The 24,978-nt window shown below is 36.5% G+C and overlaps 3 protein-coding genes across 3 annotated transcripts; 2 read left to right on the top strand and 1 right to left on the bottom strand.

Moving 5' to 3' along the window:
- The first annotated feature begins 6,191 nt into the window (after nt 1-6,191).
- On the top strand, nt 6,192-12,866 carry LOC112759049 (probable LRR receptor-like serine/threonine-protein kinase At1g67720). Its single transcript, XM_025807868.2, has 15 exons — nt 6,192-6,608; nt 7,031-7,562; nt 7,911-8,416; nt 8,589-8,721; nt 8,930-9,001; nt 9,102-9,170; nt 9,256-9,327; nt 9,469-9,537; nt 9,697-9,851; nt 9,940-10,178; nt 10,397-10,523; nt 10,592-10,660; nt 10,813-10,999; nt 11,117-11,252; nt 12,338-12,866. Exons 1-15 carry the CDS (start codon nt 6,527-6,529, stop codon nt 12,659-12,661), a joined length of 2,772 nt encoding a protein of 923 aa, XP_025663653.1. The 5' UTR covers nt 6,192-6,526; the 3' UTR covers nt 12,662-12,866.
- A 1,057-nt stretch (nt 12,867-13,923) lies between these two features.
- Nucleotides 13,924-18,141, top strand: LOC112759048 (nuclear transcription factor Y subunit B-10). Its single transcript, XM_072220234.1, has 6 exons — nt 13,924-14,137; nt 14,328-14,560; nt 14,653-14,782; nt 15,101-15,175; nt 15,282-15,332; nt 17,786-18,141. The coding sequence occupies exons 2-6, from the start codon at nt 14,346-14,348 to the stop codon at nt 17,822-17,824; spliced, it is 510 nt and encodes a 169-aa protein (XP_072076335.1). The 5' UTR covers nt 13,924-14,137; nt 14,328-14,345; the 3' UTR covers nt 17,825-18,141.
- Nucleotides 18,142-22,719: 4,578 nt separating this feature from the next.
- Nucleotides 22,720-24,605, bottom strand: LOC140180103 (uncharacterized). The gene is made up of 5 exons (XM_072220500.1): nt 24,450-24,605; nt 24,013-24,135; nt 23,757-23,917; nt 23,306-23,569; nt 22,720-23,008 (listed from the first exon to the last, which is right to left on the bottom strand). Exons 1-5 carry the CDS (start codon nt 24,603-24,605, stop codon nt 22,720-22,722), a joined length of 993 nt encoding a protein of 330 aa, XP_072076601.1.
- Nucleotides 24,606-24,978: the final 373 nt, after the last annotated feature.

Here is a 24,978-nt window from a genome sequence, read left to right as displayed (position 1 = left end):
TAAACAGTCACGTTAGTGCCTGTTGAGCCGCTAGTATATATAGAAGGAAAGACAAAGCCCAAAACAAGATATAGAAGCACAAAACATTCACACGATAACTACATGCGTAAAGGTATACGATACGACATGATAAAATACAAAAGCTTACAAAGTATATATATATATATATAGTCAAAAGAATACTAGCCGTAGTCCATAGAGTTTAGGTCGACTAGTTAAATACAGACATAACAGAATTTTTGAGTTGAAATAGCATATACAACCTTAAATACAGACATAACAGAGTTTTTGAGTTGAAATAGCATATACAACCTGTATCTCAAAGTTTAGCCTCTAAGGCAATAAAGTATAAAGTACAAAAGTGAGAGATTTATATCAAAATAACTAAAGTACAAAATAAAATAACAAGGTTTTACAAAATTTGTTAAAGTCTTCTAGTTTTCAAAACTCTCAACTTAAACCAAATTATCCATACCCAAAAACAATACAAAACCTCATACCAAATATCTCTCAACCATCTCTCATTCATTCACTACTAAAACCAATTTAATACTCACTAACTTACTTAGATTCTTATAAACATCCTCACTTCCTCAACTCAACCATAATCAAAGTCCACCATCACCACCAATGGTTAACAATAGCAACCACAATATTCAATACTCATTATCATCATCAACATTCATAATCAAACACCAACAATCACCATCCTAATTCATCAAAATCATCACAATTATCAATAATCATCATACATCATCAACACCAATAATTTCCAACAATCACCATCAATCACAATAATCAATAACCACCAACAGTTAACATCAATTTATCATCATATTAGAATCCACCACAATCATACCTCAACATATACAATTTCTTCAATCTCCATCAACATGCATATACCACAAACATAATTCAAACAACCATATATCTAATTCAATCATATCCTATGGTCCACTAGCCTAAATTTTACAAAACATTACATATTACATAAAGAAAATCGAAACCATACCCTGACTGATTCCCAATATGTACAAAATCACCAAATTTGATTCCAACAAGCCTTCAATTACCAACACCACTTCCAAGGTCACCAAATATCAAGCTTAATCACAGAAATTGGCAATAAAACCCAATAATTATTTACTATTGGTTGGCACATAAACAACCAAATTACAAATATCCACTCAAAAACCAAACCTAAATTTTGAAATGCATAAGGACAGAGAAATGGAAAGAATAGAGTGATTTTCGTACTACTTTGGTTAGATAGAAACGACGGTCTCGTCGAGCGCTTCTCGTGGCCACAAACGAGACGTGAATCGGGGCACTGTAGCTCAAGTTATGAGCGAAATAAGATGAATGTGAATAGTGTTCTTTCCTCTTTTCCTCTCTTCTCATCTCAGCGCCTCCCCTCTCTCAATTTAGGATAAAATGAGCTGAATGCTCGTTAAAATTCATATATATATATGTTGGGCTTGGACTCAACTTGAGCCGGTCCAACCCGTTAGCGTTTTTAGCCCGTTTGGCTCAATTTGGGCAAAAATCTTTAAGATTAGCGCTTGGTTTTCAACTTTAATTATTTTTCTAAGGTTATATACTATTTTTATCACTCTCACACAGTACCCGACAAACTTAAACCGGTACTATCGGCTAAATTACCGGTATGCATTTTTACGCACTTTTTAGCAGAAAATTACTTTTTTCTGCTCGAAAAAATTTATTGAACCCGAATTTCATCTTTATATTTTCTAATTAATATTTCTAATTTTCTGAACCTATTCCAGACAATTAAATTATATTTTTATTTTATGTTAATTAAACGGTTAATTAATTCCGGTTCTTACAGTCGCAACGTTCACAGAAGCTCCACCATAACGCTGCAGCAGCTACAATCACGGCCCGCAGCACAACTCCAATTACTCCCGTAGCAGCCATTCCATCAAACCCAGCATGCAGTAACAATAACTCAACCCTACGACATCAATACCCTAAAATCCTTAACAAACTATAATAGAATACTAACGACAAGGGTTCTGGAACAAGAACAACTTACTGTAATAAAGAAGAAATGAGGGAACGAAGCAGCAGCAGTTCCGGTGATGACTTCCAGTGACAACGTCGTTCCCTGTGACTGAGAGCTCCGGCAACCTTGCAGAAATCAGAGGCAAAGGTTCCGGCGGTAGCTTCCGACGACGTCAGCACTGCTTTTTGGCATCCAAAGGCTCGGCGACGTAGTCTCCAACAGCAAAGGCAGTGGTGCAACCCTCTCTCTAGCCATCACATTTCTCTCTCTTCGCAAGCTCCTCTCTCTTCTCGCGTTCTTTTTGTTCGTCTACAACAACGGCTCCGGTTGACTCCAGGAATGACGACATTGATGGCGGGACAGCTCGGTGGTGGTCTAAGCTTCGGTGATGAGCATGATCGATGGCAACTCTATCTAGGGGTGGCGATGGGTAGGGTAGGGTAGGGTAGGGTTTGGATCCAACCCTAACCCTACTCGCAGGTTGAGATTTTTATATAAACTCAATCCTATTCTACCCGCGGGTTGAGAATATTCCAACCCTAACCCTACCCGCTCTTAACCCGCGGATACCCGTCCCTACCCACGGGTTACAAAAAATATACAACATTATTATATAACTTGATAATAATTTAAAATAGAACTGATTTTTATGTAAAAAAAATATTAAATTATCAATTAATGATTTTCTTTTAGTGGTTAAGGATCTTTTGCATTTAGTGAGAGGTCTTTGATTCAACATCCACTTAAAACATATTTTTATATAAGTATATAACATAAACATATATAGAGTGCGGATTGGTCGGGTAGGGTTGAGGCTCAACCTGCACCCTACCCGACCCGCACGAGAACCCTACCCGCACCCTACCCTATCCGCTGCGGATCGGGTTGGCAACCCTACCCAATAGGGTGAACCCGCGGGTAGGATACATATTGCCACCCCTAACTCTATCCTCTCGGTCACTGGCTCGCGTCTCTCTCTCTTTCTCTTCCCTTCAACGCCGCACTCTCTTTTTCCCTCTGTGTTATGATTCTTGATGGCGACGGTGGCTCCCAACCCTATCGGCGCCGTCCCCCCGCCTTCCCTCTCTTCTTCTCCGTTTTGCAGCTCTTGCTCTTTTTTCTTTTCTTTCTGTTCGCACGCGCGTGTGTGTTTGAAGAGGAGTGCGGGTGGTGACTGGGGTGAGTGTGTTGTATTAGGGTTAGGGCTAGTGTCTCAATTAGAGTTTGTTTTGGGAATTAGGGTTTGGATAGTTTGGTTATTTTAATAAAATTAGGGAATAGAGTAGTAATTTAAAAACCAAATTTAATCCCATCAAATTAGTTTAAGAATACTATTTATGTATCAATTTACTCTTTGGTTTTCAATCAAGTACTCTAATTTAAAATTAGAGATAATATAATTAATTTTTTTTAGTTCGTAAGATTAACTAAAACTCTCAATTATTTAAATTAAATCATATAAAATTCTTATTATTTTACAACTATTAAAACTTTAAATTTTAAATATGAAAATTATCCAATAATTATAAAATTAGATTAAACTCTTATTTTAATTCAAACTCAATTTATCAAAACTAGATTTAATTATATTTAATAAAATAATTTCTGAAATTAAAGTCTTTAACGAATAAATAAATTGAAACCGACTCATAATAAATTTTCTAAAAGTTATAGGTCTTATAAGTTGCGGTAATTTTGTAACTAATATATAAGACAGACCAGAAATAATAAGAAAAATATCACTCAGATGCGCGCATAAAATTTATAACATGTGATTCTCTCAGAAAAATATATATGTATAGCCCAAGTGAGAGATTGTTAGGGAATTATTATTTTCTAATATATATTTTTTGATAATACATATGTTAATTATAATCACAAATTAGCTATTTTACATTATAAAATTTATATAACGGTGATCTCAATTATTGTAATTAAACAAGTCATTATTATTTTTGATTTGGAATTAAATGAGAATAAAATTAGAGATACGATTTTATTTGGACTTTAAGATTTAATAAGTGTTACACTCTAATATAAATAGTAATTTTAGATTTTGGTCTCCAACACATTAAAGCCACCTCCGTAGTCTTTTCCCATCAGACAAGTTGCGATTTAGTTCTATCAGAGATACAGAAGACTTTAGTTTAGCAAAATCAAAAAATCGCAAAAACTAAACTTTTTCAATCATGCTCATGAATTCAGGCACATTTTTTGCGCTCTCATCTAAAAAATATAAATATGACATGTGACACAGACATAATATGATACAGATACGCCAATATATTCTTTTTTAAAAAATTTGGATACGACATGTTTAAAATACTCTGTGTAATAAAATTTAAATAATATACTAAAATATCATATTATAAATATAAAAGTAAACATAATTGCATAAAACAATCTTCATACTTTAATAAATTAATATTAAGGTAAAGTATTATTTTGACCCCAAGTCCCCAACGGTTGAATTGATTAAATCTAGTAGATTAATTATGTTAAGAAAGAAGTAAGGCTGTGTTTGTTTTTAGAGACAGGACAGAACATGACACTGAAACGGAGACAATAGGACGGAGACACTAAAAATTATCTTTTGTGTATTGTATTTGGATACGATGGACAAGACACTAATGTAATGTCTAGTATTATGTTTGGATGCACATGGACAAGACTAAAATATTATATGAAATGACTAAAATAGCCATGTGATTCCAAATTTTCTACATCAATACAAATTAATTTAATAAAAAATGAGAGTACGTAGGAGTACAGACGGAACTTGAAAAAAATATTTGAAGAGGCAAAAAATTTTAATAAAAAAATATATTAGTATTTATATTAAAATAAAATTTATAAATATAGTTATTTTATTTTAAAATTTATTATTAATATGTAGGAATACATATGGTTAAGATTAACAAAAAAATGAATTTGAATTTGATTAATAAAAAATTTTGTTTAAGTTAATAAGCCAAATTAATTTTAAATAAAAAATTAATTTTAAAAAAAATCCATTTTTACATGAAAAAATAATTAGTTTTTGCATATAAAAATCTATTTTTATTTTAAAAAAACTAATTTTTTTAATCTAAAAACTGATTTTTCTTTATAAAAAACTGATTTTTCTTTAAATTATATAAAATCAATTACAATTTATAAATTATTTTTTAGCATTTTAAAAGATTAATTTTACTTTTGCTAATATTTATCTTTCAAAAGTTTTAAGATTAATTATTTTTGTTATTATTTTTATTACAAATCAAATAATATAATATAAGGTTAAAATGGTATTGAAGTAAAACGATAAAAAGAAAAGAATTATCTGCCCCCAATAAAAAATTCTACAGAAAGGAGAGAGTACCTGGAAAAGAAAGAGATAGAGAAAGAACAGGAAGAAAAAAGTATCTCTGAACAACGCAATAGGAAAAATAAGAAGGGGTAATAGTGAAAAAAAAAAAAACAAAATTTATAAAATTGTCCGTGTCCACTCTTTCAAATTCTGTGTCCATCATTGTCCTTCGTAAAAGAGTGGACACAAAAATATAAAAAACTGTCTCAAAAATAATATGTCCACTGTCCATGTCTCTGCTTCCAAACACTTTTTAAACAAGTGTTATCCATGTCTCCGTGTCCTACTTCCGAAAACAAACGCTACCTAACTTCCCTCGTCTCTTACGACAGTAATAACTAATAAGAGCTACTAGCAAGTGTAGCAACTCGCAACCACGATTCCATAAAGTAGCTTCATCCTTGCATGTGTTTCCTCTATAAAATCGCAAATAGCCAGTTTGGGATAACAAAATTTCTTTCATAAATCACGTCTAAACCGTAATTTTGGAACGTATTCTTATTATTCTGCAAACACAGAAAATAATTTCAGTATAAGGCAGATAGGGCCATAGGGGCACAAACTTGACTTTGTGTGGGCCCGACGCACGCACTACCAAAACGCCCGTCAACTCTCAAAACTTCAAAAGTTGCAACCTCTCTACTTTAGTCTGATAAGTGCCAATACCCACCACCAAAGCACCACTACCGATTGTATAACACTGAGTAGTGCTCTGAAAAAAGTGACACTATATCAAATATTAATATTAAACTACCGGTCAAAAAAAAAAAGGAAAAAAAATAATATTAAATTAAGATTGAAGTCATATTATTAGTTGTAGTTGATGTAATTTTTGGTGAGTTATTACGAGACGGAGACTAGGAAAGTAAATAATTAATACTATTTTATTAGAATAAAATATTCAAATTTGTAAAATATTAAAAAACAACGTATCTTTTGTTTGTTGTGTAGTAGTAAGGACATTCCTTCCATTATTTATAGAGCAGATTCGAGATACGAACATTCTATATACTGGCACGGTCTGCTTCTGCTACAGGCTACTACTGAGACTGTGACCGAGTGAGAATGTGAGCTTACTCCGTCGGGTTCCGCCATTTTTATGCTTCTCTCTATCTCAGTTCTCACACCGAAAGCTTCAGTTATTTATAACAATGGAGGAGAACGGAGCGCTCTTCCTCTTCTCTCTCTCACTTCTACTTCTCCCGCTTTCCTCCTCTTCCGCTCAGATGCAAGGTATATGTTTCTTTCTTCTTCTTTTTTATGATCTCTTCGCTTTCTCTTCTTTCCATAAGCTTCTTCAGCTGAATCAGCTCATAGAAACCGATGCTTCGTGTTATTGTTTAGTTAAAGCTTAATAGAGCTACTTAATCTTCTTCTATTCCATGTCTATCATGTGATCTAAGATTTTGTTCAGCATGGGACTGAAGATTTGAGATCTAAACTCTGCTTTTGATTCAGATTCTGTGAATTTTTTTTATAAGCTTTTTACAATACTACTTAATAACAATTAATGTTGTGGATTTTTCATATACTATGCGATTTGTCTTGTTGTTTTTTAAGTGTTCATTAATTATTAGAGCTTGGAATTGGATTTATAATTGCAATTTCGTCCATCTAGGCTATTATTCAGTGACGACATATTTCATCCTAAGCAGGTTTTGTAAGTTTGGACTGTGGAGGTTCAGAAAATTTCACTGATGAGATTGGTCTTAAATGGAGCCCTGATGATAAGCTTCCTTATGGAGAAGTAAGCACCATATCAGTTGCGAACGAGACACGGCGGCAGTACACCACGCTTAGACACTTCCCTGCTGATACCAAGAAATACTGCTACACACTTGATGTTGTGAGCAGGACAAGGTACCTACTGAGGGCCGCATTCCTGTATGGGAACTTTGATAATAACAATGTTTATCCTAAATTTGACATTTCTGTTGGGGCTACACATTGGTCTACCATTGTTATATCAGATGCTAACCTTATAGAAATGAGAGAGCTTATATTTTTGGCCTCAAGTTCTGCTGTGAGTGTGTGCTTATCGAACGCCACAACAGGGCAGCCGTTCATATCTACACTTGAGCTCCGGCAATTCAATGGTTCAGTTTATTATACACAATATGAGGAACAATTTTACCTCAGTGTCTCTGCACGGATAAATTTTGGAGCAGAAAGTGATGCTCCAATCAGGTAATTGTCCTAACCTTAGTCCATTCCATATATTGCTTCAAAGTCTGTTCTTTTATAAATTATCTGCTAACAATATTTTTATTCATATGTGTGTGTATGACATAGATCAATCAATCAAATGGTTCCATTCCAACTGTTAAAACAACTTCAATATAAAATTGGAAGACTCTATTATGGATATTCATAATGACTAGTTTATTGTCATTTTTACTAGAGAAAACCATGAAGGTTGCTTGTTTGCAACTTTCTTCATATAAAGTACTCCTTCACGTATTCTAACACTAAATATTTACATGAGTACATGCATACTCTTCCTCTAATTTAAAACGCTTTGTATTTGCATTTCAGGTATCCTGATGATCCTTTTGATAGAATATGGGAGTCAGATTCTGTGAAGAAAGCAAATTTTCTTGTTGATGTTGCTGATGGTACCAAGAAAATCTCTACCGAAGTACCAATTGATGTTAACAGAGACGAAATACCCCCAGTGAAAGTGATGCAGACAGCAGTAGTTGGCACAAATGGGTCTCTAACTTACCGGTTGAACTTGGATGGTTTTCCTGGTACTGGTTGGGCATTCTCTTATTGTGCAGAAATTGAAGATTTGGGTCCAAATGATTCCAGAAAATTTAGGCTAGTACTTCCAGGCCAGCCTGATATTAGCAAGGCTGTTGTAAATATTGAAGAAAATGCTCAGGGAAAATATCGCCTCTATGAACCAGGATTTAACAACATATCCCTGCCCTTTGTGCTTTCTTTTAGATTTGGCAAGACCTCTGATTCTTCCAAGGGTCCTCTCCTAAATGCAATGGAGATAAATAAATATTTGGAGAAAAATGATGGCTCTATTGATTGTAAGTCTGCTAAGAAGAAGCTACTATGATATGATGTTTGACAAACTTGCAATTATGTAGTTTAAGTATGTCTTTTGCATTGCAAATTGCTTTAGTTTATCTTCCTTTTCATCTTCTACCCCACTCTCTCTTGAAGTATTAAAAATTTTTTGTACTTGGACATGTTTTTCAGTAGCAGCTGTTTCTAGTGTATTGTCACACTACCCTTCGGCAGATTGGGCACAAGAGGGAGGGGACCCTTGTCTACCTGTTCCATGGTCATGGATCCGCTGTAATTCAGATCCACAACCAAAAGTAGTTTCAGTGTAAGTTTTTTATTTATTTATTTTTATTTTTTACTTATTTATTTTCATTTTGTTGTGGATTCATTCTCTGTCTTTATCAAAGGAAAAGAAAAACAAAGAAAAAGAAATAAGAAAGCAGTTTGCTTCTATAAAGAATGTTCCATTGCATGTTTCAAAATAGAGTTGAAGTGGTCTTCTAATAATTAATTTATGTTCATGGTGGTGGCAGCTTATTGTCCGGTAAAAACCTGACTGGAAATGTTCCTTTGGATATCACCAAATTGACTGGTCTAGTTGAACTGTAAGTTTATATCTAATTTTTCTGGGAATGAATACTTTGTGTCTTACGTTTGGTTCATCGCTTACCTCGTGTAGTGGAATGATTTATTTCATGGATGCAGATGGCTTGATGGAAACATGTTAACTGGCCCAATACCAGATTTTACTGGGTGCATGGACTTAAAGATCATGTAATTGTTGATAACTTCTTTCCACAGTCATGCTATTGCTATGTAATGTAGCATTCGATTAACTGTAACGTTTTTCCTCTTGCAGTCATCTTGAGAACAATCAGTTGACGGGTGTCCTCCCAACATCTCTGCTGAACCTTCCAAATTTAGGAGAAATGTAAGCTAACTAGAAAACTGTAAGTTGTTATGTTAAATATCTGAGAAAATACTGCAGTCATGTATGCTTAATGCTCAAGTGACTATCCTTCAAACTTGTTCAATTATTATTTGATATATTTATTAATTATGATTTTCACAGGTATGTGCAAAATAATTTGTTATCTGGAACAATACCATCTGCTCTTCTGAGCAAAGATTTGGTTTTAGAGTGAGTACTGCTTTAACTTGCCTACTGAAACAAGATAAATAAGTGCAACATTTTATTTTTCTCTGATGGTGAAACCATGCAACATTTACAGAAGAAACCATAAAGTGAATACTTTTAAAATAGCATGATGAACTATCTTGTTATTTCCGTATTCAACAGCTACTCTGGAAACATTAATCTTCACACGGGGAAAAGAATAGAGGGCAAAACGTATGTTATTATTGGTTCCACAGTGGGGGCTTCTGTTCTATTATTGGCCACTATTATATCTTACTTGTTTATGCGTAAAGGAAATAGAAGGTATTTTGAGCAAGGTAGGATTCCAAAATGAAGATATTTTTGTTGTGTCTGTCATATATCTGAGTTTGTACGACATGATTTATTTCTTTATATTGTTAATAGATCACAACTCTTCTCTCCCTACTCAAAAGCTGGCTTCCTGGAAAAATGATGATCCTGCAGAAACTGCTCACTGCTTCAGTTTTTCCGAAATTTTAAATGCCACAAATAATTTTGAGAAAAAGATTGGTTCTGGTGGTTTTGGAGTTGTGTACTACGGGAAACTGAAAGATGGAAAAGAGATAGCTGTAAAAGTTTTGACCAATAATTCCTATCAAGGCAAGCGAGAGTTCTCCAATGAGGTATCCCTCCTGCATTAATAGGCTTCTCTAATAAATAATAATTCATATTTGCTATTTTGCTTTAGAGACATTATATTTTTGTGATGCTTCATTTGGTAATGTAGATAAAATTAGCTGAATGTTCTTACTAAAATCTGTTGTCATTGAAACGATATTCATATTATGTTTTATGTCCTTTACCAAAACAATATTATAGTTGATATTTTCCTTTGATCCAGGTGACACTTCTTTCAAGAATACATCACAGAAATTTGGTACAGCTTCTTGGGTATTGCCGGGAGGAAGATAGTAGCATGCTCATTTATGAATTCATGCACAATGGAACTCTCAAGGAACATCTCTATGGTAAGCCTACATGACTCTATCAAGGAGCATATAAGTCCATATGTTGAATTATCTCTGACTTCTTGTAGGTCCATTAACGCATGGACGGAGTATCAATTGGATTAAGCGGCTTGAGGTTGCAGAAGATGCTGCAAAAGGTTACAAATTATAATGCTAGTGTATCCATAATTAAGATAGCATTATAACAATACTTTTAACTTTTTCTTTGAAGTTTCGGTTGAGTGGTCCTTCTCTGATAAGACAACCATTTCATAATGACATTAATTGTTTTATTTATTTGTTTGTTCAGGGATTGAATACCTTCATACGGGTTGTGTTCCTGTTGTTATCCATAGAGATGTAAAAAGCAGCAATATTCTTCTTGACAAGCAAATGAGAGCTAAGGTCTCAGATTTTGGTCTTTCAAAACTTGCTGTTGATGGCGTTTCCCATGTTTCTAGCATAGTTCGGGGGACAGTAGGATATCTTGATCCTGAGTAAGGCCTTCATCTATTTTCCATAAATTTGTGTGTTTAGTTTTGGATAACTAATTATCTGGTTGTGTCTAAGGTCCCAATTACTTCAGGATTGTCATGTAAACTTTTCTTGAATAGGTACTATATCTCCCAGCAACTGACTGACAAGAGCGATGTTTATAGTTTTGGTGTAATTCTTCTTGAACTCATATCTGGACAAGAAGCAATATCAAATGAAAACTTTGGTGTTAACTGCCGAAACATAGTCCAGTGGGTGAGTTTAAATTTCTCTATAAGCATAATTTTGAAATGGGTAAAGTACTGTGTTGGTCCTCAATATTTAGAGTAAATCCTATTTTGATTCCTAACGTTTTAATAATCCTATTTTCATCTCAAAACTTTTAAAATGACATCAATATTATCCCACCGTCAAATCATTTACTAACACTAAACGAAAATTGATGTACTATTATTAATAACGTCAAATCATTCACTAACACTAAACGAAAATTGATGTACTATTATTAATAATGTTTTTGTTAAGCTACGTTTGTTTAATTCCCCCTCCCACATTTACCCTCTCAACAAACCTAAATCCTATTTTTCTATTCCCTTCTTCTTTCTTTTACACTGAATAATGTAAAAGAAAGAAGAAGGGAGTTTAGTGTAAAAGAAAGAAGAAGAAGGGAGTAGGAAAATAGGATTTGGGCTTGTTGAGGAGGTGAAGGTAGGAGAAGGAGTTAAGCAACCGTAGCTTTAACAAAAATATTATTAACAGTACATTAATTTCATTAATTGTTAGTGAGAGATTTGACGGTGGGATAACATTGATACTATTTTAAACGTTTTGGAATAAAAATAGGACGATTAAAAAGTTAAGGACCAAAATAAAATTCACCCCAAACGTTGAGGACCAAAACAACACTTTACCCTTTTGAAATAATATGTGCAGTATTTACATATACAACATTGAAAAATCAAAATAACATGCATTAGATTGAATGTGTAAACTTATAAAATACTGGAAAATATTGAGTGTGACAAGCTAAGGAACATTTTGAATAAACTATGCAGATGTTAAGCCTTTCCATATCATGTTATATGGATTTAATTTCTATATATATATATATATATATATATATATATATATATATATATATATATATATATATTGTTCTGAGTAGAGAAACTTTACACAAAGATGTAATGATATGTTGTCATTGTGAAAATGTATTTTATTAATCTATTTACTATTTTTAAAGTCATATAAACATCAATATTTGATTAGATGATAATACAAGATTACAAAGGAAACACGAACTAAATTTGTGTTGATTGTTTAACTTGTATGTTTCACAGGCAAAATTTCACATTGAGAGTGGTGACATACAAGGAATTATTGACCCCATGCTAAGGAATGATTACGACCTACAATCAATGTGGAAAATAGCAGAGAAAGCATTGATGTGTGTTCAACCTCATGGATATATGAGGCCATCGATTTCTGAAGTTCTGAAGGAGATCCAAGATGCAATAGCTATTGAGAGAGAGGCTGAAAGCAATTCACGTGGCTTGTCAAGAAATTCTTTCCACTCTTCCGTGAACATAGGTTCAATGGATCTAGGTGCCACTGAGAGTTACCTCTCAATTGATGAATCCATTGCACGCCCAACCGCAAGATAAATCTATTGATTTTTACAAGTTATTTATTTCTGTCTTATTTGATTTTTCTATCCTTGCTTTCCTGTGTGGGGGAGGCCTTTAGTTTGTTCATATTTGGTCCAGGATTGATTCCTCCAAAACAACAATGTGTATGTATTATGTATATTCGAGTGATAATGCGTTCTGGATTAGAAGGAAATGCATCAATGACGTCGTATTTATTTAACTGAATTGCCAAATAAAGTAGCTGCTACATTGTTTTTACATGTAAATGGACACTTTTCATTCTTGATTTGCTACGTGTTTGCAGGGCATCAAGCCAGACAGAATCGTATTCCTCCTTCTGGAGTAAGGTTGTAGCCATTGTAGAATCTCATACTTGAGTTACGGACCAAAGAAGCAGGGAATATATACAATACAACTATTTAAATAAATTTCATTCAATAATCTTCGGAAGGGTCAATTTTGTAACCACAATTCTTTCATTGTACAAGTAAACAAGTTTTATAGAAGTAAAAACGCTTTTGGCCATGGAAAAAGATTAAAGCAGAAGAGAAGCACATACATATAATCGGAGTTCATGAACAATTTTTGCACAAGAAACACGCCAAAAGAAATCATAGTTGGTTTAGTTATGTTTGTGAAACTGGGAATCTCAAGGCTGATTTAAACTGGAACTGTGTAAAAAAATAAATAAAAAGTTAACTGCTTGTTTTAAATTTTAATTCTGAAAATTGACTAGCGTTAACTGAAACACAACTTACACAAGGTCACTGTAAAGAACCGTCACTTTTTTCTTTCCACAAATATACAAAAGCTGTGGTTATCAAAACCATACAACCAATATAAACCACCGCCAAACCTAAAAGCCAAAAGGCACACAGCAGGCACAACACGTGGTCAAATCAAACACCTCATCAAAAATAAAATAAAATAAAATATAATAAAATTTCCAGCACAATAACATCTTGAAATATGAAAACTTTTTTTTAATTAAAAAATCATTTCATTTTATATTTTTCTATTTGCATCTTATATGTTTGAAGTCATTAATTCTTTACTAATCTGTTTAAATTAAGTCCATCATTTATTCATCATGAAAATAAAGTATTGTTGAACACACCACACATGATCAGTAATAAATTAAAAATAAGTACTACAAGTAAATGCCAGTAATAAATTTTTTAGGCAGGGGCAGTTGAATCTTGAAAGTTAATACAAGAAAAGTTAAAGAAAACAACAATAATTATTAAAAAAAAAAATAGAAAAGATAGAGGAGAGAGAAAATAAAAAGAGAAGGAAGGGGGGAAGAAGGGAAAAAGCGAAAAGGGAGGGCAATATAAAGAAAACGGACGGTGGTGATAGGCTTCATTCTCTGATCTCAATCGTTTCCTTCTTCCTTTCTTCTCCAGCGTCCGATTCCTCTCCCATTTCTCACCGGATCTCTCTCCCGCCAAATACAAAAATTCCATAAACATTTCCCAGCACCCAAACCAGGTATTTCAGTTTATCACAGTCATAATCATCCACCACAACCATCATCGTCCCTTTCCCTCTCTCTTTCTCTCTTTAGGGTTTCGCGTCCACCTCGCACCTAGGGTTTTCTTCTACTCTTTTTTTTTCTGTTTCCTATTTCGTTTTTCATAGTTTTCACCATGTCTTTCGTGTTATCCGATTCGTTTCTCAGATTAGGGTTCCGGCGATCATGGCCGACGGTCCGGCGAGCCCAGGCGGCGGAAGCCACGAGAGCGGTGACCATAGCCCTCGCTCCAACATAAGGGAGCAGGACAGGTTCCTTCCCATCGCTAACATCAGCCGCATCATGAAGAAGGCGCTTCCCGCCAACGGAAAAATCGCCAAGGATGCCAAAGAAACTGTTCAGGAATGCGTCTCCGAGTTTATCAGCTTCATCACCAGCGAGTACTTTTTTTTTCTTTTTTTCTTTTGTTTCACTGTTAATTTAATTTAATTTTTCTTTTGTACTTTAATTGCGAGGGTGTTGAATGATGTAGGGCCTCTGATAAGTGCCAGAGAGAGAAGAGGAAGACTATTAACGGTGATGATTTGCTCTGGGCAATGGCGACTCTCGGTTTCGAGGATTATATTGATCCCTTGAAGATTTACCTCACAAGATACAGAGAGGTAATTCTGAATTTACAGCTTTCTTTTTTTTACCTTCGGTTTACTTGCGAAGTTTATCTGGTCCCCAAGAAGCTCTGTTCTGAGGAACACGCGTACGGGGTCATGTAAAGATGTTGCTATATGGCACGTTTTGATTTTCCTACTGTCTAACTTTGTTCTTCACTCATGGTGCAACCCCCCTTCGGTGATATGGATTTGACCGTGGTTGATTGGGAATGCTGCAGATGGAGGTAATATCAATATTTCTTCCTTTGGATTGATATCTGTTCGCTTTTTAATTTTATTTACTTATTTATTTTTGAACTTGTGGTGTTTTAGGGTGACACCAAGGGTTCAGCAAAGGGTGGAGACGCTTCTGCTAAGAAAGAGGTTCAACCAAGTCCTAATGTTCAGGTGGAATACACACAAGCACATAATATACTTGCTATGCTTGTTGTATCGCTGGAATGTCAAAACTTCTGAGTTCTGATGTTGTCATGGTTTGTTGTGAAATTTACAGCTTGCTCATCAAGGTTCTTTCTCACAAGGCGTTAATTACACTAACCCTCAGGTAATACTACTCTGTATAATGTTGTATACGGTTTTCTTCTGTGCTTCTGCACTGTCATGTACTCTTGTTGAATGCTGATAAATGATGATGCTCTGCTTGCTCTTCAAACTGATTTGAAACTGCAATAAATTGACTGTCAAACATCAACATCAAACATCAAGATTGTAGTTAGTAGATCATGAAACTTTATGTTGCTGTTATGCAGGGTGCTAATTGCGAAGTTACTGAATATGTTACTAAGGGTGTATATTAATGTTAATACATTATTAATAATAGATACGGTGTAAGAAACTTAGAACTAATAGTTTTCTTTTCAGTAATAAGTGAATTGTAAAAATCTTATAGTACCTGAGCAAATCAAAACCCATCAACCCACTTCAAATATGAGACTTTATTTATTTTGTATCATAAGTATCATTGGTATATCTTCTAGCTGGAATGGCTTAATATGGTTTTCTTGGGCTCTATCTCTTCCTTTCTGAGGCCTCTGTCAGCTATTCTCTCAGTTCCCTGCCTTGTATCACACAATACAGCTGTAGTGAAAGCTTTTCCCCACCCTTTACTCTCCAGCATTCTTTTTCCCTCTTATATTCAATATGCTTTGAAAAGTAAGTTCGCCAAATTTAGCAATCCAGATTAGTTCTCCTTTATGTTCAAAACCCTTAACATAGATCGAAATCTAGTATGCATGTAATAATTTCTAGTATGATCTTTAGTAACAAATTTCGTAATTATAATTAAGATTGGGTATCACCTGAGAGGCATAAACAATATTCTTCTGGACAGAAAAGCAATCCATGAGTTGTTGATACTTCCATTCACATAATGTTATAGGTTTGAAGAGAATTTTGTTGAAATTTTCCACAAATATTGGTTTTATTACCATTTTGATTTCATATCATAAGAGATACTGGTCACTGAAACAGTCTATCTTAGAATTAATGCCTGATAATTCTTGACTGCGAGGTGGCTACTTTTGGTTGGTAGCACATATCAATGCACTCATTAAAGTCCTTGATGAAAAGTTGTCTGGTTTATGGGTTGTCTACTTTCTAGGTTTTCTTTTTATGGACTTGGATTATTTAATGCGTGGTCCATCTTTGAAGGGTAGTTTTCTCTAGACTTGGTTGGGGCACCATGAGTTGCTGAAAGCTGCTCTGGATCTTATATTATTTAAATTTCTTTTACAAAATTAGCAATTCAGATAATGGTGATGCTATTGGCATCAGCACATTAATCATTAGTTTGGACTATAATGTTGATTAGTGTTTTGTATGTTTGGTTTAACTTATGAGATATTTGATTTTCAAAGTATTACTTTATAATAATTGATGTGTTTTTGTTTATGGCAAAAGTAAGTTTCAGATAATGATTTTTGTATAGATAGGATAAAGTTAAAAATACTTAAGGATTTGTGGTGGTTTTTGTTTTCATTTCCTGTTTTATCAAAAGAGGAAACAAATTTTTATTCTTTTCCTTTTTTACTATTTTCTTCTTGAATAATTGGAGCTTCATTCCTTGCTCATGTTGTTATGGTACAAATTTTCTGAGGGAGATGCTTAGCTAGTTTAACTTGGCTTTCTTTAACAAGTAACAATACTTGGGAAATTCTTTCTAGGTTGTGTTAAAAGATTATTGCTGCTGGCGAATTGTGGGTCTAAGTTGATATTAGTATCTTATGCTATATGATTTCCTATTCATCAAAATTTAACGAATATTGTGAATGCTGGATTTCTCAAAGACTTCCTTTCTAAGGACTTTCTTTTTTTAAAACAAAATAGTTTTTCATAGATATAAAAATTGAAAGTTATTCTTTAATATTTGGCTTGGTTTTTATGGTGCTTAAAAAAAGAAAACTCTTATTAAAGGGCTAAGAGGTGGTGTAATTTCAAAATAAACTCTATTTAGTTGGTTTTATGTGGATGTTTTAGCTACGTTACTCAAGCCCATAGGGCAATTGGCCAACCAAACAAGAATAAGCTATTTTGTTGGTAGAGTCTTGTGGATTGAATTGAGTATTACTTGATGTCAGATATAATATTGTCCTTAATGAAGTTTGCATATACTATGGTGCAAACTGATTAGCCACTTCAGGTGACTTTTTTTTATCCTTCATAGCCCATTCCTTGCTTTTGCTCGTTTCCAGCTTCTGCTTTATTTCCATTAGCTGGCTCTCTGAAGACATGAATGGTTGAGAGTAGTGTTCATGTAGTTCTATGGGGTGGGAGTCTCTCATGATTAACTGTTTGAGTAATGAGTACCAAATTTAGTCTATTTTTACTCAACGTGGGATAATTTAGCATGTAATTATTTATATAATCTTTTGTATTTCTCTTTTTTCTTTTCCTCTGGTTCGTATGTTGCATCTTATTTGGTTTAAGGAATTTTTATTAGCACAAATAATCAATTTACATGACAGTAATTCTCACTTTATTTTGGACCTTCTATCTCAGGGTCAACATATGATGGTTCCTATGCAAGGTCCAGAGTAGGTAGAGTCTATTGATTCTTGCGTGGTTGTCGTGTGTTTTCAATGCTGTTGGAGGTTTAGTAAGTGGCCTCGGCATATTGAATGTATTTTTATATTATGTGAATACTGACATAGGAGACGTTGGTTCTTGTTTCCAGATATTTTTTGCAATTAAGGTTTGTATATTAACTTTGGATTAGAATTATTCGGAAGTTATATTGTAATCTTGAAGTCTTGTTATCTGATTCTGTCACACTGATGTAAGCATGAATTGGTACATTCCTTCCACTATTTCTTTGTACAATAATGGATGAAGATGGTTCCAATTTTTTAAATCTATTCGATGAATGTCTTGGGTGGTCTTGGTACAGCAGAAGGCTCTTCAATTTATTTGGCTTATACAGCGGTTTGTTATTACAAGAACCCACTGCTAGGATAGTTTCTTTTATTTTTCCTTGAAAAAACAAATTGGAATTTCTTTATAGGTTTTATTTGACAGTGTATATACTTGATGAGAAATGTGGACTATTGGAAAGATGGAGTAGCACTAAGTTTTGCAACTGGTTTCAGAAAAAAATGTAGTATGATGAGTATTTTAATCAGAGCTAGTGGCCAATTTTCAGTAGTAGGTAGAGAGGGCAAGAATAGTGGGGATTCACTTGCTCTTCACCTTCGCAACGGTGAAACTATGGATTATTCTCATCACGATTAGCTAGAGTAAGTGGCTGTACTTAGGCTTTGCATGAGTTTACAAGGAGATAAAAGTGAAGTGCTTTATAGCAATTGTATAATTTAGTTGAGAACAGAAAAGATAATGTTGGGGATTAATTATGAAGAAACGATGTCTAGGAGATAGAATCATTATTACCTATAGGAGTTCAAAATTTGCCGAATGTTATGTTTGGGTTGAACCGTTGAAAGGTGGTTTCAATGTTTAGGCAAGTTTATTAAAATCTTTATATCATTTATCAATTCAATGAAATTTGTTACTGGTAGTCTAAACAAGGGATAAAGCATTAAAATAAGCACAGATCAACTATGAAAAATTTAGGTTCGTGAGCATTTTCATTTATCTATGATTAATCATAAGAAGGATTGATTAGTTGCAAAGATAAGTAGGATTTTTTCTTTGACTAGTGTAGTTACGGATCTTTGTTGTACAGACCAAACAGCAATCAATAAATTTGCAACAGGATTAATTAGTCATAACTGATGATTGATTCTTCCACCCAAAATAAATCAACAGAATCTCCCGTTCCCTTCGGTTTGCTTCCTTTTGAATTTGATGCAATTTACATACTCCATCAGAGGTTCTACTGTTGCACGAAGAAGGGGTGTCAAAGTGGGTAGTTTGTCTCATCCTGTCCCGTCAAAGACTTGTCCAAAAAATAGGGCAGGCCGGCATAATCCGTCAAAATAAATCAGATTTAAAATGTTAGTTTGTCTCGTTTTATGAGAGATTGGTGATGCCACCAATTAGCTCGCCTAACTTTTATTTTAGTAAAATTAATTAAAATTAATTTAATAAAAGTAATAAGTAAAACTTTAATCATAATACAAAGGATTTTTTTAAATAAATAAAATAAATATTTTAATTACAAATATACGTTAATTTGAGGGTATTAATGGAAGTCGTTCGCAGCACCCCTAACCCCACATTTCTCTCATTTCTCTCTTTCTGGCACCATTTTGTTTATATTTTTTAGTTTCCCAGAAGTTATGGTACGCAGAGACGCACGCACAGACGCACGAGACCCTGACATCAACCGCCTCAACGCTAGTTGGCACATTGCGGGAGCTATCGACTATGAAGTTAGTGTTATCTTTATTATTTAAATTATTAAGTGTATGCGATTTTATTTGGAGAGCTTTTACAGAGTTAGTGTTTTAATACATGAGTAGACTGGATGATATTGAGGTAACACAATTTAGGTTAGTTGGCAAGTTAGTAACATGAGTTAGGTGTGTAATTTACTTAGAGTGAAAGTTAGATAACTAACTACTTTGATTTGATTAGTAATTAAATATATTTATTAGTTAACATTTTCTTTAAATTGGGAGAGGATTTTTAAGTATTGGTTTTGTAACCTATTCATTATGTTGTGATGTTTATCTGAGTTGCATTTTAGATTTGTTAGAATAGATTTGGACATACTAGAGAACTTAGTTTGGAATCGAATCTTTATAAAATTTTTTCTTTTAAACAGAGGCCTCGCCTGTTACTACCTAGGCGGGTTAGTCACACACTTGCACCCTCGGACGTCGTCGTCCCTTATCTGAGGGAGGTTGGGTTTGGCGACAAGGTGCAGCTCAGGGACTTTGTGTTTGACAACTCCCAAATCACTGCATTCGTGGAGCTCTGGCGTCCAGAGAGCCACACTTTCCACCAGTCATGGGGTGAGTGCAACATCACCCTACAGGACATTGCGTACCACCTCGGACTACACACACACGGGGAGCCAATGGGTGGGTGCCTGCATGACTTCCAGACTTGGTACCAGCGACTGACATGGGAGTACGTGGAGGAGCTCTTGGGTGCCAAACCCCCATGGTCCATAGCAAGGTGCCCAAAGAAAGAAGTCGTTTAGCATTAAGATGACATGACTTCAGGACAGAGTCTGCCACATGCCTCCGAGTACCACGGATCCAACCACCCTCCGATAGTACACTAAGTGTTACATCATACTACTGATCGGTGGTTACCTGATGACCGACAATCCAACAATCAGGTGCATATCAAATGGTTTCCACTGTTGGCCGACTTCGGGAGGTGTAGCGGTCTATCATGGGGGTCCGCTGTGCTTGCATGGATGTACCACTCCTTGTGCCATGCAGCACATTGTGACACCACGGACATAGCCGGATGTACACCGCTGCTAGTCTCGTGGATATACCACAGGATTCCACAGTGGTGTCCACTGGAGAGGCAGATTATGACCTTTCCTCTAGTAGTGAGGCAATTGTTATCGTTTAATGTTCTTGTCAATTTTTATTTATTCAATTCAAGTTTTACCTACACGGATTGACACAATTTGATTACTGCGTATGTTAACAGGTTGATCGGGATGACCCAACAGATTAGGGACCACTATGCACAGAGAGTCCTCCATTGGCGTACGGCGCTAGATCGACTGCATTTGGACGAGGTATACCTTTATTTTTTCCTTACTTTAATATGAAACATTTGAGTACAATTATCGTATAAACTACTTCTGATGAGCCTATGCCACTTAGTTATGCAATTTCGGTGGATGTCGTATGTCGATCCTAGATTGAATGACATTATTTTGGATTGAGTGAGGTCCGGTGGGGAGTGGAAGACTTGGTTGTCTGTTGTCCCCCTGGTATGCTTCAATATTATGGAGTTTCACCAGGCCCATCGGTTGAAACGACAGTTTAGAGGTGAGCAGCCAGTTCCTAGCGGTTTGGTTAATGTCGACAAGTTTCTGACCACTACTGGATGGGGAGAGGATGTGTGGCGGCCTACTCGCCTTTAGGAGTGGTATGATGGTTTCAGAGCCTGGTTTGAGGAGGGCCACATGATCTCCATTCAGCCTACCGCCGACAACAGGCCGATACAGGAGTACTGAGTCTGGTACCAGTAGGCCTGTCGGGTCAGACATCTGTCTGGGAAGGATGTGCTTGATGACCCCAGACTTTCGACCCTCCCTGATGACGTCCAGCCCACACCTAGTCAGCCCAAGGATGTCTCCACCTTCCACGAGATGTACCTGATCACTGTAGGCATGCCAGGGAGGTGCGACCAGACATTCGAAGACCTGCCAGGAGGGAGAGGGGTAGGAGGGACCTCGGAGGAGCTGCAATGCCTCGATGAGAGCACGTCAGACCCCGTAAGGAAAGGCTACACGTTGAATCCGAGGAGGAGGCAGATTATGTCCAGCAGGAGGATGTCGGCGATATACCCGAGGATGCGGATGACCCCCCCCCCCCCGACCAGCACCAGCACCAGCACCACCAGGACCACCACCACCAGAACCAGGCTCTTATGTGCATCATGATGACCCTTTCACAAATCCACCTGGCTGGGTGGACCTTGGTGCCTCATCCAGCGTTTAGGAGAGATCCATAGTGAATGAGATACAGTTTGACGAGGTATTTTAGGTTCAGACGGCTGACCAGTAGACCATGTAGCGGATGCAGAGCAGTTCCACACGACCAGAGAGCATGGTGCCACTTATGGTGTACCTTTCTCTGTCCCAGAAGTGACTACCTCGATTTAGGTGCCTCAGATGTCCCCGGGTGCTCACTCCTCCTACGGACCAGATCTCTGGCCGAGGTCTCAGTATGCTACACCGCCTTCCATTGACTACGGCCGACTGATGACTACCTCACATTGATTACCTCCCTCACCTCAGTATACACCACCACCACCACATTTTCAAACACAAGCGATTGATCATGATTCATGCACACCCGTACTTTCCACAGCCTCCTCCGCCACCGTCATATGTAGTGGCCCTTCCACCACCACCAGCTCCTCAGGACCCGTGAGGCCGCAGACTACCTCGCCAGACCCAGCCTCCCCCTTATGGCACTAGGCATCGCCTTCATTATCCTAGGGACTAGCATCCATGATTAGCAATACATGTTATTAGATTAATTAGTAGTTTATCCTGTATTACTCCAAAGTACAGTATTTTGTACCAAAATTTTACATTATAGTGATGATGTGCTCCTTTATTTCTTCTGTCTTTATTTTATGTACCTTGTTTAATGAATTTTTTTAGTTACTATCCATGCCTTGATTAGGGTTATGTGTGCAAATTATCGTAATAGAACATAAAACATAGGCAGTTCGATTGCTAAATAAAACAAAATAACAATGATATATAACGTAACCTCAAATGAATAGCATGGTTCTAGTACATATGAAATGTGGCACAAGTTATGCGATTGCTAAGAATCCTCTATGGCTTGATTCAGACAACCCCTCCGAGTATGGCCTGTTTGCCGGCATAGCCTGCACCGTTTGTCTTGGCAGTCCACCTCGTCTATATCGCTACGAAACCTCGTAAAAATTGGTCTTCCGGTTGCCTTTCTACACATGGCTGGATTAGGGCGCAAACATGCCCCGTGCCACTCTGGCCAAAGCTTCTCGTCAAGGATCGGGGGAAACTCTACCTCGTAAACCTTGAGCTCAGACTCTTGAAGGTAGACTAGATGAACATATGACCCCCACTCGAAGCTGGAAGCAGCACAAGCAGCAAATGCATGACAATAGTAGAAATGAAGTGAATGGAAAAGTTTGCAGTCGCATGTCCCCGAGCTCAATCAAAAACGGAATGAACTCTGGCTCTAACCCTCAAATGGCTCTAATTCCTATACCCAAAAAACCAAAGCCCTCCTATTGCAATGTGTAACTCGCATCTTCTGAATACCCTGTTTATTCTTTTCAACCACAGCCTGCAGCCACTGTGAATACCGATTACTCGCTGCCATTTGAGCCTGCACCTCCCTACCCTTCCAGACGAACAACTACTACAATCTCTCGTACATGCATCTAACAATAGCTGAAATGGATAGATATCTTGTACCCTTCAGAACTACGTTGATGCACTCAAATAGGTTAGTTGTCATGTCCCCAAACCGACGTCCACCATCACAATGTTGCAACCATATTTCCTTATTAAATCTACTGGCCCAGTCAGCCATCTCACGTGATAACGTCCTTAGAGCATCCATGTACCGTTCGTACCCAGCATTCCTAGGACTGTATGCAGCATTATGAGATACTGCTTGCCCTCGGCTGACATGAACCAAGACATGAAGTTCACAGCCATGTGCCTGACACAATACGCATGGAACGCCCTAGGAGGCTTCCAAAGGCTGTCATCAGCTTTATGTGCAGCCTTGATTGCTTGGGATCTATCAAATATAATCAGTAGCCCTTCTTGTGGTGTCACATGGCATCTTAGATTGTAAGGAAGAAGGACCATGAATCCGTACTCTCAGACTCAACAATGGCGAAGGCAACATGGAGAATGTTACTGTTACCATCTTGTGCAACTGTAATTAGCAACACTCCACCATATTCGCCATACAAGTGCATGCCATCTACGGAGATGAACGGCTTACAATGCTTGAAAGCTTCAATCTAGGGAGGGTATGACCAGAACACCTTATCGAACTAATCGCAATCGCGCACCATCAAGTGGCCATCATAATACGGTATGCACTAATGTCACATACCGTGCCAGGGTGACAACTCTGCAATGTTTGGAGCAACCGCAGCACCTTGTACGACTCTTCCCAATCACCATATATCTGCGCAATTGCCTTTTGTTTTGCCATCCAAACCTTCCTGTACGACGGCTTGAAGTGATAGCTTTGTCTTACTATACTTTGTAGAACAGGAATGGTCACTAATGGACTAGACTGTATGAGTGGCAGGATGATTCTGCATATGAGGTTGCTGTCCTACGGTCGGTAATCCTATGACATCGTGGGGCCAGACAACGCACCTCCCTAACCATTTTAAATATAGTCAAATTAAAATCTAACCAAAATAAGAATGACGAAGAAAACAACGAATTAAGATACAATAACACTCATCAATATCCCAGATTCTGTCGGAGGGCAACACAGAAACTCCAAGGACAACCATCCATAAATTGCCGCCAACGTACATGGTACTTTAACCGATCTGACTCGACTACTCGATACTCGGCACTTTTCTGAATGCTATAATTCTTCACGCCTTGCAGCACTCCCTCTCTGCTCCTGAATTTGTGACCAATCCGAAACTCCACACCACTATCGGTGTTGTAATCGTCGGCCCCCATATTCGAATATAGAGTTTCCTCGTGTATCGCATCCAAATCCAATGTATGGTAGTAGCTGGGTACAGATGATAACTCTGGAATTAGATGCGAAGCAGGCTAAAGGTATCGAACTGATCCACCAACAAGAATCTCAGGTATGAACTCATCGTCATTTTCATCGTCAAAGGATCCACTTTCATGGCTATCGGCAATGTACACTTCGTCGGATTAATCATCCTCAACGTCCATGTCTTGCACTTGACTAGCATAGTGCAACAGTCATGGTGTGAGTGGAGGGTCATCCAATATAAAGTTCGAGCTGCTAGCACTACCACCAACAACATCACGAATCTCTGTAGAAAGCTCTGTCACTTGTTCAACCATAATTCTACCA

Source organism: Arachis hypogaea, chromosome 16, assembly GCF_003086295.3.
Source record: "Arachis hypogaea cultivar Tifrunner chromosome 16, arahy.Tifrunner.gnm2.J5K5, whole genome shotgun sequence".
Taxonomy (NCBI): Eukaryota; Viridiplantae; Streptophyta; class Magnoliopsida; order Fabales; family Fabaceae; genus Arachis; species Arachis hypogaea.
The sequence above is the reverse complement of the archived record's forward strand: the minus strand, read 5'-3'. Positions and strand labels throughout refer to the sequence as shown.

Excerpts from the sequence above, each read along its gene's own strand:
- LOC140180103 (XM_072220500.1), bottom strand. The coding sequence starts at position 24,605 with ATGGGGGCCGACGATTACAACACCGATAGTGGTGTGGAGTTTCGGATT. Across the intron at positions 24,136-24,449 it reads CAGATCGGTTAAAGTACCAT|CCGTCGTACAGGAAGGTTTG; the intron begins GTACGTTGGCGG and ends TATCACTTCAAG. Across the intron at positions 23,918-24,012 it reads AGAGTTGTCACCCTGGCACG|ATTGAAGCTTTCAAGCATTG; the intron begins GTATGTGACATT and ends TACCCTCCCTAG.
- LOC112759048 (XM_072220234.1), top strand. The coding sequence starts at position 14,346 with ATGGCCGACGGTCCGGCGAGCCCAGGCGGCGGAAGCCACGAGAGCGGT. Across the intron at positions 14,783-15,100 it reads ACCTCACAAGATACAGAGAG|GGTGACACCAAGGGTTCAGC; the intron begins GTAATTCTGAAT and ends GTGGTGTTTTAG. Across the intron at positions 15,333-17,785 it reads TTAATTACACTAACCCTCAG|GGTCAACATATGATGGTTCC; the intron begins GTAATACTACTC and ends CTTCTATCTCAG.
- LOC112759049 (XM_025807868.2), top strand. The coding sequence starts at position 6,527 with ATGGAGGAGAACGGAGCGCTCTTCCTCTTCTCTCTCTCACTTCTACTT. Across the intron at positions 8,417-8,588 it reads AAATGATGGCTCTATTGATT|TAGCAGCTGTTTCTAGTGTA; the intron begins GTAAGTCTGCTA and ends CATGTTTTTCAG. Across the intron at positions 9,328-9,468 it reads CTTCCAAATTTAGGAGAAAT|GTATGTGCAAAATAATTTGT; the intron begins GTAAGCTAACTA and ends TGATTTTCACAG.